General features: G+C 40.6%; 1 protein-coding gene across 1 annotated transcript in view; it reads left to right on the top strand.

Moving 5' to 3' along the window:
- Positions 1–4,622: 4,622 nt before the first annotated feature.
- Positions 4,623–17,981, top strand: part of CCDC171 (coiled-coil domain containing 171) — a gene marked incomplete at its 5' end in the record, with an annotated part of 155,787 nt that continues 142,428 nt past the window's right edge. The window contains 5 exon segments of the mRNA XM_082497984.1: positions 4,623–4,640; positions 6,260–6,423; positions 12,996–13,134; positions 15,424–15,598; positions 16,437–16,618. Coding sequence (XP_082354110.1) covers positions 4,623–4,640; positions 6,260–6,423; positions 12,996–13,134; positions 15,424–15,598; positions 16,437–16,618 — 678 coding nt within the window.

The raw sequence follows: 17,981 nt of genomic DNA, 5'->3' as shown, positions 1-17,981 counted from the left end.
TGTTGGAGTGAGTCCAGAGCAGGGCCACAAAAACAATCAGAGGGCTGGAGCTTCACTCCTGTGAAGAGATTTGGTGTTTTTCAGCTTGGAGAAGAGAAGGCTCTGCGGAGACCTTCTTGTGGTCGTTCAGTTGTTAAAGGGGGCTTATAAGAAAGATGGTGACAGACTTTTTTGCATGGAACGTTGTGATAAGACAATTGATAATGGTTTTAATTTAGAAGAGTGAAGATTTTGTCTGATATAAGGAAGAAATTTTTCTGAGGAGGGTGGTGAAACAGTGGCCCGGGTTGCTCGGGGAGGTGGTAGATGCCCCATCCCTGGAAACACTGAAAGTCAGGTTGGACGAAGCTCTGAACAACCTGATCTAGTTGAAGATGTCCCTGCTCATTGCAGAGGGGTTAGACTACATGACCATGAAATGTCACTTACAACTCAAACTATTCTATGATTATATGATTCAATTAAATTTCTATGATTCCTTTCATATTGTTCCTTAATTTGTATTTCTTCATTATCCAAGGTCATTTTTCATGATGTATGTGGGAGCAGACACAGGCAGGATGCTGGAAGAACCACACAACAACAGGTGAAAGTCAAACAACAAATCTAATCTCAATACCTTGTGGACCAGGAGACCTCTGAAGCAGCACCCAGACAGAGGCATACAAACAGGGGACGCAGTCACTGTGGAGTGAGAGAGTCCTTATTAGTGAGAGAGTTCTTGATAGCGAGGGAGTGACAGACTGAGATCCCAGACTTGCTGTTCTTGCCTCTATTTCAAGGATTCAAGCAGGCATAGTTTTTCATTGTGCTTTGATCTTCAACAACAAGGCAGTGATCTCATGTATGCTAGATAAGGTGTCCCTGAGTCCATCACAGACTTAGGTTATCTAAGTGCAGATGTTCTACTTGTGAGCACATAAAGCTGAACAATGATTAGTGTGATATCTGTGTTGTCCAGCACCCCAAGTGCGAGTTACTTGAGCGTGTTTACAATCCTCCTCACCAATCTTCTGTTAATTTCCCACAATGCTCAATTTTTGACTACTCATCCGACAGAAGAAGAGAGGAAGACCTGTTCACTATTATATTTTTGATCAGAAAGAAAAAAATATAAATGCCATGCTGTTATTAAAAGAACTGCAACATAATGAAATCTTCTAATTTTGCGCACCTGGACAAAGAATGTATTTGATTTGGCACAAGACATTTAAAATAACTGCATGATGCAGAAGTAGCAAAACCACAGCTAAAAGCCAATTGTACAGATCAGGTCAGAAACTAGAAATGAAATTTTGAGACATCTCAGAGGGTGTAAAATATTATGGATCTTTTTGTGTCTTGCAGTTAAAACTTCAATCTGTACCTTGACGGATATCAGTATCAGGCTGTACATCAGTGCAGATCTTAGAAAATCTTAGCCCAAAGTGGTATTTTTGCAGTTGCAAGCAACAGGAAACAACTTTGGAATAAAAAGGGATAGGGCAACTTAAGTGCTATGGCAATACTTGCAATCACAAAGTCAGTCATGCTGACTCGTAAGCCAAAGCAATTAGCTGTACTTTGAATTCAGTATGAGTGTTTTCCTGAGTGAGAACCAACTGCAGCTTTGTGGTTTATATAAGCTGATTTTAACTTCATAAATAACTGTCTTTAGTGTAATTTTGCTCCTATTGGGGAATTCCAACTATAAGAAAAACCCCAACGATTTTTATGTGTCTTTATAAACACAAATATATATAAATAAATGTAAACTATGTTTCAATTTAAATTGCTAATAGTATTTCTCTTTGGGTTTTTTTAGGTTATAAAATCTGAGACCTTCAGATTCAAAGCTCTGAATTAAGAAAAGGTTAAGACTTTGTTCTGCTTGTTTCTGGTCGCTGCATCCAGATTAAACAGCCACACCAAAGCTGGGAGGGGGGGTGTCCCAGGCTGAATACAACCTAGAAAACCTGAGAACAGGTACTGTGACACAGCTCCCTGCAGCGATAAGAAAACAGTGCTTACACAAGCAGTGGTACAGTACCTGCAGCCTGCCAGTGATGGGTGCTGCGTTTCCAGCCCTGAAGAAACACAGCACCTTACACAACTCGGGGAGTTGTGTAAGCTCGCTAGAGCGTTATATATCCCATCTTCATGTGTCTCCACCTACGCAATTACTTGGGGTCAGCTTTGATTACAGTGAAATTATGTAATCCCCTCTATAGACAAGGATAATTGAGTTTCCCACAGAAGATTTTTTTTTTTCCTGTGTTCCCCGCATGTGCCCATTCTGTGCACCATCCATCAGTATATTTTTATCTCCTAAGTGACTTTTTCATCTTCTGGACTGTGTGCTCTCAAACAGCCTGGTCATTTTTGGACTGTATATTTTCTAAGATTTCCCTGGTCATTTGTGGATTACACATTTTCCTAGATAACCTGGTAATCCATGGACATCGTGATACATTTTTTGTCTTCAGGTGCAGACCAATGTTCTTTTGAGAGACTATTCTACTGATGCTTTTCCAGATGTGGTTCCTGATAGCTTTTATACAATCTGGCTTATGCAAGAGGACCGAGATATCTCATGGCCTGCGGAAATTCAGGTCATCTATGAACATTAAAAGGATATGTGTAAAAACTACCTTTTAAATTACTTGTAACGAACATCTTAACATGTATCTGCTTATAATAATGTCAATGGTAGTTACCGAACACCTTAACTTAAAATTATTTTAATTGCCTTCAGCCTATGAGCCCCAGGAATACTTTGTCCGCTTTTCTAGTATATTGTAGGGTGCATGTTATTCAGCGTCTCGTGTGGTCGCTGTCTCACATCGTAGATGTTTACAGCTGGGGCCGGACCTGATCATCAACTGTTTTTCGGGATAATCTGGGTGACGAATGTCTGTGTCCCGTCCCGTCCCGCCCCCCGGACTGGGGGACATCCCGGCTTTCACGTTCACTGCTTATTCCCATTTCCTACACACACTCCCTCCTATATGAGGGATTCAGTACCCCGGGACGGCCTCCGCCCCCTCTCCCCCCAAACTTCAGCACCGCCCCGCCCCGCCCCGCGCATGCGCGGCCCGCCGCCCGCCAGCCCCCAGCGACGGCGTTGCCGGTGCTCCCTGCCGGCTCCGCCGCAGCCGGAAGTTGCCGTTGTGGGAAGGCGGGGCGGGGCGGGGCCGCGTCCTTCCCTCCGGGCCCTAGCGACGGCGCGGAGAGGTGGGACGGGGCCGGCGGCGGCGGCGGGGTCTTGGCGGGGGGGGATACACGCCTCACGCACGGCTGCGGAGTGCCCCGGCGGCGGCGCGCCGCCGTTAATCCCTCTGGCCGCGGCGCGCAGCCCGCCTGGGTGGAGGGAGGGCCGCTAGGCCGTTCCGCCCGGCAGACGGAGCTTCGTGCTTGTTGCGGCGGTTTTCGGGTGGTCCCCCCGTGCGCCCTTCCCCGGCGCTGCGCGGGGGTGCTGCTGAGGCCCGGTGTCCTGAGGGGCCGCCGAGACCGAGGCTGAGGCCGAGGCTGAGGCCGCTGCCGGCGCTTTCCCGCGCTTCAGCTCGCGCTGCCGGGCGCGGCCTGGCGGCCCTCGGGCGCAGCGTGCGCTTAAACAAGTGACATCTGTGATGTGAGGGCGGTGAAGGGGTGGGCTGTTGCTTGGACTTTCAGCTCGCGTAAAATTCTTGGTCTGCCCTAACGAGCATCTAGTAGTGATTCTGTCGGCTGAAACAGCTGCTGGTGAGCTTTTATAGGTCCCTGTGCAGATATGTTCGTTATGTCTTACTTTGTATGTTTTAAAGTAGCACATCTTAAGATCGTGGTTAGATTTATTCTGAGTAGTCTCAATCATGGAACGGTTTGGGTTTGACCTTTAAAGATCACCTAGTTCCCCCCCCCCCTGCCGTGGGCAGGGTCGCCTCCCACCAGACCAGGTTGCTCAAAGCCCCATCCAGCCTGGCCTTGAACATCTCCAGGGGCAGAGCTTCCACAGCTTCTCTGGGCAACCTGTTTCAGAGCCTCACCACCCTCAGAGTAAAGACATTTTGCTTATATCCCGGCTAAATCAATGGCCTTGCTAAAGGTAGTTAAGTGTACTCAGAGGTTTATGAGGGGAATATAACACAAGTTTTGTGGTATCACCCATCAAATGTATTAACTCCTCAAATAAACACTGCCTGTACTGTTGTTTAGTTAGGGGGCTCATAGGAGCCCTTCCATGCCACTTGAATACTTTTTTCCATAAGTGAAATAGCGTGCTTTTTGGAGTGTATCCATTTGTGTGCTAATCAACTAGCTATTGATACGTATTTTAGCAGAGGAAGGTTGCATATTCAAAATCATTAGCATTCCCAGAAAACATGCTTTAGATTCCCTCCCCCCCCCCCCTCCCCTCCCCCGCCCCCGGTGACTTCAGAGTAATATCAGGAAGTTTTAAAAGTGCAGAATGATGTGGATGTGACGAGTACGTTTTGATTATGTTTTCAGATCAATGTTTGTTTTTTTTTTCACTGCAGCTCTTTGTTGTTCAGTAGACTTAATGAGTTTATTCTTGAGGTGAAGCAAGATTTCTGAGAAAGTGTGTTTTAGTTACACCTGTTTTTTTTTCTACTGTTCAGTATGACATTTTGGTGTAGGTTGCAATGACGCTTAAAAGGATGGTATGAAAAACTAGTTTCTCAGTGTTCAGAGCTACATCTTAGTGTGACAATTGGACACGATAAAGGTATAGTTTCCCATACTCTGATACATTGAGTACAGTACAACAAATGCTCTGTCAGGATTGTTCTTTTGTCATGCAAAGTTGGAGTTTTTAGTTTGTAAGTTACTAATAATTTAAAGGGCCTTAACACGTGCCTAGCGGTTGTAACGCAGGTTTGTCTATACTTTGAAAATAAAGTCTTCAACTGTTTTCTCCATTGAGATGGAAAGAAAGCTGTGTTGCTTTCCCTAGGAGTGTAAGTGACAGCTGTATGGTAGTTATGTGTTTTGGGGCTTATGTACACATGTACCAAGATGAATTCTGATGGGTAGATCTTAAAAATCACAAATGATACATCTAGATATTCTTTATTAATAAACTGAAGCAAACTGTTAACCTTCGTTGTACTTTTCTTCCCATATTACTCTGCTTGATTTTGAAGGTACTTTGGAATAACTGTGTGTTTGAATATAAAGCAGTATGATAACCCTAGGAACCAGTTGGCATGCTTTTCTGTGACAACAACAACAAAAAAAATTAGAAATAATAGCTTTATTCTTGCTGCATGTTATGTTAAAATTATAGTTTGGATCAGAAATGCATTTTTTCTTTTCCACATTTCTAGTGCCAATTATTAGCTATTAGAGTGAACACAATGAGTTTGTAGTTAGTATATTATACCAAGTACTTCTGTGTTCATTCCAACAGAAGGAGATTGTGGCAAACATGGCACATGTGGCAAACATGCAAGCCAGAGATGGTAAAGATGGAGTCCAGGGTAGTTTCTTGTTTTGGAGTTTAGTATGAATGTCCATCTGCTGTAGAGTTCAATAGCAAACTTTTGTGGCTTATTAATCTTGACTGTTGCATAGAGCTTATTTTTTGCGTTACCTTGCCTTAATTAATGGAAAGAACATAAATGAGTTTACTGTTCAGCTTGAAGTAAATCTTGGCTTTTTTAAGGTCTATGTTACAAATATATTATCTGTATTGATTTTTTTTTTTTATCAGTGACACTGATTTAGTGAGTTTCTTCTAAAGGTGAGCTGAGGTATAGTTCAATTTAATATTCCTCCCTTGTACCCCTAAATATTGCTGATATATCTGATACAATAAAAATATGTTCAAATAGAAAATTCCAGGTTTTTGAAACAGAATACTTGTTATGTTAAAGCCTGCTATTAGACAGCAAGCCTTGGATATTGTCGTACTTAAAAAAATCATAGGACATGCATTCATTTCTCTTAGAATTATTTAGAAGAGAAATGGAGTTTCTGATCCTTGTAGGAAAATAGAGAATGTATGGGAACAATCTACGCAAACGCAGCTTTTTGTATTCTGAAAACCCTGGCAGTGAATATTCTACAAAGTACTTTTTTTTTTTTTTTTTGGTCTACAATATTAAATCTTAGAGGACTAGCAGCACAATTCTCTTTGATTAAAACTTATGTCAGATTACTGTTGGTGGTAATTGTGTACATGACATAATAGTAATGCTGTTTGGTAACTGTTAATGATTGTTAACAAACTGTTCTTTTATTATGTTGCCAAATAAACTAAAGCAAGTCTCTGTTACAGGTTTTTAATGTTTTTATGACATGGAAAAGAGTAATCTTTGAAGCTTGTCAAGTAAAAGTTGAAGATGATGTTTATTCGCCAGAGTTTATAGACTTAAAAAGCTGCATATTCAACATCATGAATTTGTCCTCTCCAGTCAGTTATGCTGTCAAGGAAGCTAAATGGTGAGCTCCATTCGTGTATTTTTAAGTCCAGTAATATGGTTTGTTGTTTTGTCATTTATTTTCTAGATCCCTGAAATTAGGTAATTTGGACTGAAGAAGAACCAGATATGGTGTGATACACGCAAGTTGTGCCATGTCAATGTAGTCATTAGATGAAAAGATTTACTTGAAGGCATGCATACTGGCCATCTGATGTGCAAGAATTCTTACATGACCGTAGGAGACATGACTTAGAGATAGGGGGGGTTCTGTCTGCAGTAAGAAACGCTGACCTGGAGATACAGAATGGTTTTCTGCATTAGCTGAAGTGGCAGAGGTTGGCTTTAAGTCTTGCACATGGCTCATATTTTTTTTATAACCTGATATGTGTTTTATACTTTGGCAAAGTTAAAGTAAGATTTAATTCATTCTGTTTATCTTAGCTGTGAAAGCTATTTGTCACGATTTAAAGTTCGATTTTACAAAACCGCCAATTATATAGGAACAACAAAATTCCATGAATGTGAACTTTTGTCAGGGAATCAGACTGCAGGCTACTCCTTCAGCTGGGGAAGTTCTGCAAAATTCCACTGCTAGGTAATAAATGAAAGAGAATTTTTCTCTATTACAAAATTACTCAACATTTTCTGCTAGATGTGGAAGAAAAGCTAGTGAAAAACTGTTTTTCTGCAATATTCTATGTTCACTGTAACTAGCTGGCTTGTGAAGTGAATGTGAATTTAAAATTTTTGAGTTACAAAAAGACATTCTGCAATGTAGAACTCAAAAGCTGTTTTGCCTGCTTATATGTTTATTGAAGAATCTTATAGTGCTGCTTAGATAAAAGCTGTAGTTGGTAAAATGCTTATTTTAGTTCAAAACCAATGATCGATGAACTACTAATATATGAAAATGGAAGTACGAAACATTCTCTGAATTCTTGTTAGACTGCAAAACATACATGCTGTGAAACTTTCCAGGGATTTTGTGTGGTTTTGTCTTTGATTTAAGCTTCCGAGGGCCTTATGCTTGTAGCACTTCTACTTGTAATATGAATGTGGAAGGAAGAACCTCCTACAGTAGGTATTATGAAGCTTTCATAAAGTACCGCATGTGCTGGCAACGCTGTGATGATTAAATAAAATGTCACAGAAATAAGAATTCTTAAGGCCAATCTCAATTTTATTTGAAAATGTTTAAGTAGACAAATAGAATAATGAAGTGGTTAACATAGTAATATTCCCTCTGTGTTTGTTTTTTTTTAAAGTAGCTGATTCAATTTGATTCTATACTAAGAACAAAAATAGGGTTTTCTGGTTTATATTTTTATTTTTTCAGCCATGGCATTGTGAGTTTAGAAGCTGTGCAGAAAATTCTATTTTAAAAAGGTGTTCAATACTTTTTTTTTTTTTCCAGTAGTTACTGTTGTCCTGTTATGTCTTAATGCTTTTATGCACATTTTTCATTTCTATAATGTCCCTAATTACTGGAGATGTTTTGTAACTTGTTTCTCTCTTTTTTTTTTTTTTTTTTTTTTTTTTTTTTTCCCTCTCATGGGTCCTGTTAAGCAGAACAGTTAATCACATAGTTAAATTTTCCTCCGACTAAGTTTTATTGTGTAGATATCTCTATTGTGCTCTTTTTTTTCCTGGATAATTAATAGAGGAGTTGGAAGGAACAGTTTTCTTGAAAGCTGATTGCCATACAAACTGATGTCATTTACTTAAAGATTTAAAGGTGGTTTTTTTTTTTTTATTTAATTTACAAAAAGTACTCATTCCCTTGCTTGCATTCAGTGTGCTCTCCATGCAAGAAGTGTTAAATATCACCAGGTTTAAAGAGGAAAAATGACCTCCGGGCTGCCCACAAACTCACAAAATGGCTACCCTTTCCAAAAGCCTTATTTCTTTGCCCTAGTGATCCCTGGTTTTCAATTTGGATTCTGCTTTTCTCCCTAACATCTGCTTTGCTAGCTTTGGTGCTGTCTGGCCTTTAGCTATCTTTAGTTGAGATTGATGCGTCTTGCATCATGTCCAAATAAGATGACTTGCCTTTCTTTCATCTCTCTTTTCCCCAGCCATGGAAAAGGTCTCCCAAACTTCTTATATGATGTCAACAAACAAGCTTTTATACTCTTTACAGATGCTCCAGCTGTTCAGATCCTTCTTATTTCCTGTTTTCCATATCTACTTATTGCAGTAGCAAAGAGTTGCGTAAAATAAAAATATGAGATTTTACTTGCCTTGGTGCTGATATTTTGCCCTTTGAGTCACGTTGGTTCCTTTGGGTATGGCTCCCATAGTAAACACTGAAAGCTAATAATGTGCCTGTGGTTTTCTTGCAGTACATGCAGGTTTTAATGATCCTTATCTCCTACATTTATTAAATATATAAAATGTGTTAAGTACATTGCACCCTGTGGAACAATTACCGATGGCATACAATTAGTCTGATCTCATGGATGAAGTCTATTTTGTTTTTAAATGGAAATAGACTTAGTATTTAATAACTTGTAAAATATTTATAGGCTGTAGCTAAAAAAATGAAATTTCATCCTTTGTTTTTACTAATGCCTTTAAACACAGCACTTAATCTAAATTACTGGTCCCCTTGTTGATGACATTTCTGTCTTTTTTTTCTAGTCAGCTTATGTGGGAAAACCATGTATCATAAGGGAGAGTTCTAAGTCATGGAAAATGTTAATGGTGCCTGTGCACAAACCTAGGGGTAAAGTGGTCATTCTTTATTTAGAAAAAAAATAAGTTTATGATCTGGTTGCCATTACTGAAACCTGGTGGGATGAATCCCTGACTAGAGCGCGGCTACCAATGACTACAGGCTTCTCAGATGGGCGAGCAAGGAGGGGCAGAGAGGTTGCTGTCTACATCAAGAAATGGAAAGAGTGTGAAGAGCTGTCTCTGAAGAATAGCCACGAGCAGGCTGAAAGCCTATGGGTAAGAATTAGAGACTGAGGCAACAAAGGGACCCTTGTGGTTGGTGTCTACTAGAGGCCTGCCCAATCAAGGGAGCCTATTGACAAAGCCTTCTTGCTCCAGCTAGAGGAGGCATTGCACTCACAGGCTCTTGTCCTCATGGGGGACTCCAACCACCCCAACATCTGCTGGAAAAGTAGCACAGCGAGCTGTAGGCAATCCAGGAGACTCACAAAATGCATTGAGGATAACTTCTTAAGATGGATAATAGACAGCCCTACCAGAGGGGATGAGATACTGAACCTGTTGGTCACCAGTGCAAGTGTGCTCATCGGTGACGTCAAGATTGGAGGCAGGCTGGGCTGCAGTGGTCAAGCACCGGTGGAGTTCTCAGTCCTGAGGGGTATGGGTCAGGAGAAGAGTGAAGTCAGGACCCTGAATTTTAGGAAAGCAAACTTCCAGCTCTTCAAGGAGGTAGTCAATAGGACCCCCTGGGAAACTGTCCTCAGGGACAAGGGAGCAGAACAGAGCTGGCAGATCTCAAAGGACGCGTTCCATAGAGCACATGAGCCCTTGATTCCCTAGGTGCATGAAATCAGGAGAGGAAGGCAAGAGACCAGCATGGCTGAGTCAAGACCTGCGGGTGAAACTAAAGAAGGAAATGCACGGGCAGTGGGAGCAGGGACAGGTATCCCAGGAGGACTATAGGGATGCTATGCAGTTGTGTAGGGATGCGGTCAGGAAGGTCAAGGCGCGGCTGGAGCTGAAGTTGACAAGGGATGCAAAGAATAATAAGTAGGGCCTCTGTCAGCCAGAAAAGGAAGGTCAGAGAAAGCGTATTGCCCCTGTGAACGCAACTGGCAAACTGGTAATAAAGGGCGAGGAGAAGGGTGAGGTACTCAACAACTTCTTTGGCCCAGTCTTCAGTTGGCACCCTCTCTTCCCATACCTCTTGAGCAGATGGACGCCAAGGCAGGGACTGAGGGGGCAAAGTCCCTCCCACTGTAAGAGGAGATCAGGATTGAGACCACCTGAGGAACCTGAACATACAGAAGCCTGTGGGGCCTGATGAGATGTATTGCAGAATCCTGAGGCAACTGGATGATGTAGTTGCCAAGCTAGTCTCCGTGATATTTGGAAAGTCATGGCAGCCCCGGTGAAGTCCCCGATGACTGGAAAAAGGGAAACATTGCACCCATTTTTAAAAAGGGTAGAAAGGAGGACCATGGGACTACCGACCCGTCGGCCCTCACCGCTGTGCCTGGGAAGATCATGGAAGAGATCCTCCTAGAAGCTATTGTAAGGCCCGTGGAGGACAGGGAAGTGATTTGAGATAGCCCACATGGCTTCGCCGAGGGCCAGTCCTGCCTGATGAACCTAGTGGCCTTCTATGATGGAGTGACTACATCAGTGGACAAGGGAAGAGCAATGGATTTTGTCTATCTGGACTTCTGTGAGGCCTTTAACATGATCCTCTGCACCATCCTTCTGTCTGAGTTGCAGAATATGGATTTGATGGGTGGGTAGCCTGTTTGGTGGATGAGGAATTGTCTGGATGGTCGCATGCAGAGGGGTCGTGGTGAACGGGTCAATGTCCAGATGGAGATCGGAGAAAAACGGTGTCCCTCACGGGTCCATACAGGGACCAGAAGTGTTCAGCCTCTTCATCAGTGACATGGGCAGTGGGATCGAGTGCATCCTCAGCAGCTTTGCAGCTGAGAGCAAGCTGAGTTGTTGCAATTGACACACCTGAGGGACAGGATGCCATCCAGAGGGACATGGTCCAGCTTGAGAATTGGGCCCATGTGAACCTTATGAGTTTCAACAAGACCAAGGGCAGGGTCCTGCAGCTGGGTTGGGGCAACTCCTGGTATCTCTACAGGCTGGTGGATGAAGGGATAGAGAGCAGCCCTGGCCAGAAGGACTTGGGGGTTACCGGTGGATGAAAAGCTGGACATGAACAGAGAATGTGCGCTCAGAGCCCAGAAAGCCAACCATATGCTGGGCTGCATGAAAAGAAGCGTGGCCAGCTGGTCAATGCAGGTGATTCTCCCTTTCTACTCGGCTGTGGAGAGACCCCAGGTGGCATACTTTGTCTATCTCTGGAGGCCTCGACATAAGAAGGTCACAGCCCTGTTGGAGTGAGTCCAGAGCAGGGCCGCAAAAACAATCAGAAGGCTGGAGCTTCACTCCTGTGAAGAGATTTGGTGTTTTTCAGCTTGGAGAAGAGAAGGCTCTGCAGAGACCTTCTTGTGGTTCTTCAGTTGTTAAAGGGGGTTTATAAGAAAGATGGCGACAGACTTTTTGGCAGGGAACGTTGTGATAAGACAATTGATAATGGTTTTAATTTAGAAGAGTGAAGATTTTGTCTGATATCAGGAAGAAGGTGGTGAAACAGTGGCCCGGGTTGCTCGGGGAGGTGGTAGATGCCCCATCCCTGGAAACATTACTGGACAGGGCTCTGAGCAAACTGATCTAGTTGAAGGTGTCCCTGCTTATTGCAGAGGGGTTGGACTAGATGACCTTTAAACGTCCTTTCCAAATGAAACCATTTTATGAATCTATGATTCTTAGTCCCAGCAGACTGTCATTTCTGTAGTTAATACTTAAAACTTCCATGTAGACAAAGATAAGCTATTTTAGTATTTTCTGTTCTGTATGAAATTATACCAACTTTGTGGTTAATTTAATCCTGTTTCTTCTTACAGTATATTTCATATTTAGTGGTCCTGACAACTTGTGCTTTTGTGTGGAGCCACTAATTATGGAAGCCTTTCTTACATATATAAATATATAAAATATATAAATATCTAAATATATGAATATAGAAAATAATGTGAAAACTGACAAAATAATGTGAAAACTGAGTTTTAACTCCTGAATTAATTTAAAAGTTGTCCAGTTTGACATTACAATAATTGCACATAAGATTATTAAACTGTTTTTTTTTTTATTGAATAGGTGTTTTTATACTAATTTTTCACTCTACATATAATAGCTTGATTTGATATTTTAATATTGCTTGTGGTATTTAAGGGCTGATGCTGCTATCTGCCAAGTGAGTTTTATTTTAATGGAAATAGCAGTGGCAATGAAGACATTGGGTATTTTAGAAGGCTAGACTTTTAATTGTGTTTTGTTTGTGATTAATTGCTTGGGTATAGCTTAAATTTATATATTTTTGATGAAAAAATGTGGAAAAGAGATTTTTGTTTCACATATGTGCATTTGTTTCATGGCAGAGGTGGTTTTGGGATGGTAATCAATGTTAAAAAATGAGCCTTACTACAGGAGACAAACGAAAACTTGCTAGTCATTTTAATTTAAGTGATTGGAAGTTTTTTAAGCATCCTGAAAATTTATTGAATCAATAATAAAAATGAAGAATAGTAAAAAACGTTATGCTTAAATCAACTTTGAGAAATCCTAAGTGGATATCTGTTTTAAGTTCCTGCTGCTACATCTCTCATATCTTGCACAATAAGCAATTCTGTATAACCCCTTTTTTTCAAAGAGCAATAAAATGGTAACAACTGTGTGGCATAATTTTACTTTAATGAATGTTTAGAACTTTGGGCTCACAGTCTGATCACCGAAATAAGGAAGCGTTAAAACTTCAAGGGAATACTCATGTATTTTGAAAACATTTGTATTTTTCAGCTTACATAATGCCAAGTGTGAGTCACAGTTACTACGAAATAGCAATGAATCAGAGTTGGATACCGCTGAAGATCTGAGAAGGAAACTCTGTCAAGCTAAAAAAGAAAAATTAGACTTAACCATTAAACACAATCAAGAAGTAAGGACTTTTTTTTTGCTTTAGTTTACTTTTGGAAGAAGTGTAATTTTGTTTTATTAAAATAATACTCTTCTGTGGTGTATCAAAAGCATAGTCATTGACTGATAAATAACAAGGAAGGTGGCACTCTACAGACTTATCATACCTGTTCATAGGAACTCTTAGCACCTCTGCTGTCACTGTCACTAGTTGAAGTTGCACCAAGCAGAGTGCGTATTTTCTGCAGGGAAAGGAGTCATGGCCACTACCAGTAGTTTGTTAGATAAAATTGCCTGGTGACACGAATAAATAAAAGCCACAGCTTGAATCTAGCCTCATAGAAAGATCTTATTTACTTCTTATTTATATTTTTGCAAGGTATTAGAGTATCATTTTTATTCTGCAGAAATTTCCCACTCAAATATAGTACAGTGTTTTTGTGTGTGTATACACCAGATCCAGCTGGGATTTCCTTTAGCTGTATTGCTATGTGCAAATTTGCAATTTTCAATAACTGTAACAATGTATAATGTACAAATGTGGTGATGTGTTGTTCATCAATAACTTCATACTTGTTAATGAGAACTTCATTCATAGGCAGATAATTTACCTGCACTACAAGGCTTTTCCCTGATGCTGTTGTAGCAAGCTAGTATCAGGGCATGTAGTGATAGGACGAGGGGGAATGGCTTTAAACTGGAAGAGGGCAGGTTCAGATTGAACATTAGGAAGAAATTTTTCACTCTGAGGGTGGTAAGGCACTGGAACAGGTTGCCCAGAGAAGTTGTTGAGGCCCCATCCCTGGAGGTGTGTAAGGCTGGGCTGGACGTGGCCTTGGGCAACCTGGTCTAGTGGGAGGTGTCCCTGCCTATGGCAGGGGGGTTGGAACTTGATGATCTTCAAGGGCCTTTCCAACCTAAACCATTCTATGATTCTATGAAATATAGTAGTAGTAAGAAAATACTTAATCTTTGCTTTAGTGTGAATATCAGTTTTCGCACTAGTATGCATAAGAAAAGGTGGGCACCGAGTACAGCAGTAGTTGTAATCAGCTTTGGATTTGTTGCTACTAGGAACGCTTCCCACACTTGCTAATGCCAATCTGGCAGGTGATATCCTGGTTTAAACTGTGCTGGTGCAGAAGTATTATTACTACTGTAGGTAACAATTCTGCTCTTAGCAGTTTGCTAGGGGCAGTTGATGTGGGTGCTCATTCTTCTGTTCTGGGTTAAATCGAGCCAATAAACCAAGTTTGCTGTTCCATAGCCATTTATTATTGGGGTGTGTACCCAAATTAAGGAGATTCCTGCTTCTCCCACGATGAATTGCACTTAATTCTTTATTTTCCCATTGCCCCATCAACTGTGAGGCGATTCTATAAAATGGATCCCTGGAATTATTTGGATTTAAAAAAAAACTGAACAAACAATGTCTTACATTGAGAATTTGAAAGCTGAGGGTGTACAAGGATCTTTTGCACCATTTTGCTGGTGTGGTTTGCACCACAAAGTCAGGTTGCATTTTAAGTAGATAAACTGCTTGAGAGACTGTTTGTTGGTTTTTTTTTTTATCGTATGCATTTAGTATACAGTTACAGATAATGGAAGTGCTGAAGTCACCTACGTGTGATATTGTTGAAGTCAAGAGGCTACATTGTAGATGTTTTGAAGAAATAAGTATTTTACTTTCCACCTCTTGTTATGAAGTAGCTTGAACTTCATTTTCTGGACCCAGTTTTTGGCAGCAATGACTGGACTATGTTTCTTCATCTGGACAAGATCACTTTTTGAAGCATTCTCCATTCTTAGTTTGTTGTTTGTTAAATTTAATAGCATTCTGTTTGACTACTGAACATTATTGGACTGAATTTTATGTTCATACTTGTGAGTTACTAGATATTTGATAGTCTAGCATTGCAACATGACTTTTTCTAAGTGTTAAATTTAAGGAAAGTTACCAGAAAATTGCCTGTGGAATATAATGTTTCTGTTGCTGCAGTTTTTCCTTTGAGGTGTAGGAAGATGACACAATTATGACTTTTATTTTCTTAAAATAGTGTATGTTTGGAAAAATGGAGGGATATGTTTAAGGTACATGAAATTCATCTAGGAAGAGGAGCAGTTTGCATAAAAAAACAGTAAAAGTACTTAAAATTTGCATAAACGTGCATTTGCAAGACTGTACAAATTCAAGTGAAGTAAGAAGACAGCTGTAAATGCAATTCAAAATGTCTTAAAAATATTCTGTAACATGTTGCCTTTTTTCAAAGGAGCATTGTTGCCAGTTTTCTGACCCAAATTTATTTTCTAGCTGTCCAGCTATGAAAGCCAGATAGTCAGATTACGGTCAGAAATTGAGAAAGGAGAGGCTGTTCGACAAAGTCTGGAGTATGAATTGGCAGTTGCCAGAAAAGATGCTCGTCTAAAAATATATGCTGCAGAAGAGGAGTTAAGTGATGCAAAAAACAAACTTGTGGAACTGCAAGGTAAGTTTCAAAAAAGTAAATATGGAACAAAGGCTAAGTCAGTTCCAAGTCAGGAAGACAAGTGAGCAGCAGTGACTTAATTAAATTCTCTAGTTATAGGGTATTTTTTTTCATGGATCTCCCTTGTCTTTCCCATCTCGTATTCATTTTCTTTTCTAAACTCATAAGGATTTACAAAACTCTTGCTGCCTCATGTTTGAATTAAAACTAACCTGCTAAACCTATCAACTGTATTTCCTTTTGCCCCTCACATTCTGTTGTTCCCTCTTTCACTGCTGTCCTTGTACAGAATTGTAATCATGGTGGCTGTCTCCACATCCTGGTTACCACTATATACAGCAGTTCTTCCTTTTCCATTTCGGGGAAAAAAAAAAAAAAAAGAAAAAGTCCATTCCTGTTCATTTGTTTGCACTATTTCCAACAACTTTTTTCCAGAAGTTTTTATTATACTGTTTCTTTCTTTCATCTTTTCAAAGCTTTCAACCTTTTCAGCGTTCATGTCCTGTTTCTTTTCTTCTCATCTTCTAGTCTTCCTTGTTTCTCTTTTTATAGGTAATGGAACATGTATGTTGTGACAGTAGTATGTGGAAGGGGAGGTTTTTACCTATTTTAATTTACAAAAATCTCTAAAGTGTTCCTATGTCCTTGTGTGAAGGTTGCTATAGGAACACAAAATTTGATTCTTTCTCTGTAGTGAAGGTGGCGCTCTCCAGTGCTGGAAGTGTTAATGTTCCAGTGTTCCACAGGATATCCCAATACACACAATCATACATTTTTTTCTGAACATGATTTACAGTGCTATTTGTCTTCTTTCTTTCTGTTTTTCTGTAAACAATAGTATTGAATGAAACACTTCAGCAGAAAGTGTCAGAGGCTGAGAAAACATTTCATATTGCTCAGCAGAAGTGGAAAGAACAACAGCAAAGACTTGCAAGTGAGAAGGATGATATCCGCAGAACTTGCAACAGCGAATATGAGTTGCTTCTTAAGGAAAGAACCAAACTAGAAAGTGTTTTGCAGGTATGATGTATTAATAGTTGGGAAGTTGTATGAGATGATGGCTGGAACTTTTTTTGGTGCAAAGTCTGTTGCGGGTTGGGGTTTTTCTGGTTTAGGGAAAAAATCCCCCAAATAGCTAAATACTGCAGCATATGTCTGAAGAATATAGCTTTGTAAAGTTACACATACTGTGTCACAGTCTTTCTTACTTTGATGGAATGTGTTGTGGCTGATTGTCATGGTAAATGCCTAAACCAAGCTACCATTGCACAGTGGTAGCGAGGCCCATTTGCACTGTCATGCGAAGCTGAGTTAATAAAATCAGGGACACCCAACACTGAGCTTCTGACTCCATTTCCCTCTTGCTGCCCCCAGTTTGACATCTAATGGCCTGTGAACATGAAAATCATGGTCACCCTTAACTACATGTATTCCAGAAGTCCTGTGTACTGACTCTTCAGCTGTTTGCTTGAACGCAAGCTCTGGAAAGACAGGTGCAGTAATAAGACCTGCAGTAGAAATCAGGAGTGTGTGGATACGTAGTGTTTCTGTGCATGGGCTGCAAAAGGAGTTCTGCTCTGTTTTTATCTTAATGACCAGGAGCCCTGATGGAGGAGAAGGATCCCACTGACTGGACTTTCTCTGAATGAAGGACAGAAAGAAAATTCCCTCCTCTCCCTTGTAATTTTGTGGATATGTTAAACAGTACTTTGCAGTAATAGTTAAACAAAAAAAAAATCAAAAAACAAACAAAGCCAAGGAAAGAGAGGGATTCAGAAAAAAAACACGTGAGTTGATTGACAGGTGACACCCCTGAGGTCCTTCTCAAACCAAGAGAAACATGATTCAGTTGTCTTTTAAAGTTGATGCTTAAAAACAGTAGGATTAGATATAGGCTATGAAGAAATCTGTTTTTCGATAGTTTTCTTTTTTAAGTTGCCAGGTAAGGCAGGCTAAGCGTGGAGCTTTGGCTCTGAATTCTGGCTTACAGTAGGCTGAATTAGGTTGAGAATGCTTTGGAATGGACTTGTCTTCTGTTCTATACCCCCGTTCAGTGGGTGTAGTAGTCTAAAAAGAGCAGTGTTGGAGAGGTATACTCTCTCAAGTGATGCTTGATCTCAGATCAAAAGGAGCTGTGGATTGCTTGGGACATTGTGTTCTCTGTCAATGGATGTATATTTGGAAGTAAAGGTGATCTGCAGAGGCAGGTGTTTAGTTGGTAAATGCACTAAAGCTATAAAACTGTTCCTAAGGTAAACATAATTCACTACTAGGTGTCAAGTCCTAACCTGCTTTCAATAGCAAAAATGTTCTATTTTCCCACTTTGCTTTTATAGCTGTTTCTCTGCCCATCACCCTAGTTATAAAATTCCAGCAAATTAAA

This window comes from Vanellus vanellus, assembly GCF_965231255.1.
Source record: "Vanellus vanellus genome assembly, chromosome: Z".
Lineage (NCBI taxonomy): Eukaryota > Metazoa > Chordata > Aves > Charadriiformes > Charadriidae > Vanellus > Vanellus vanellus.
This window is presented reverse-complemented; position numbering and strand designations above follow the sequence as displayed.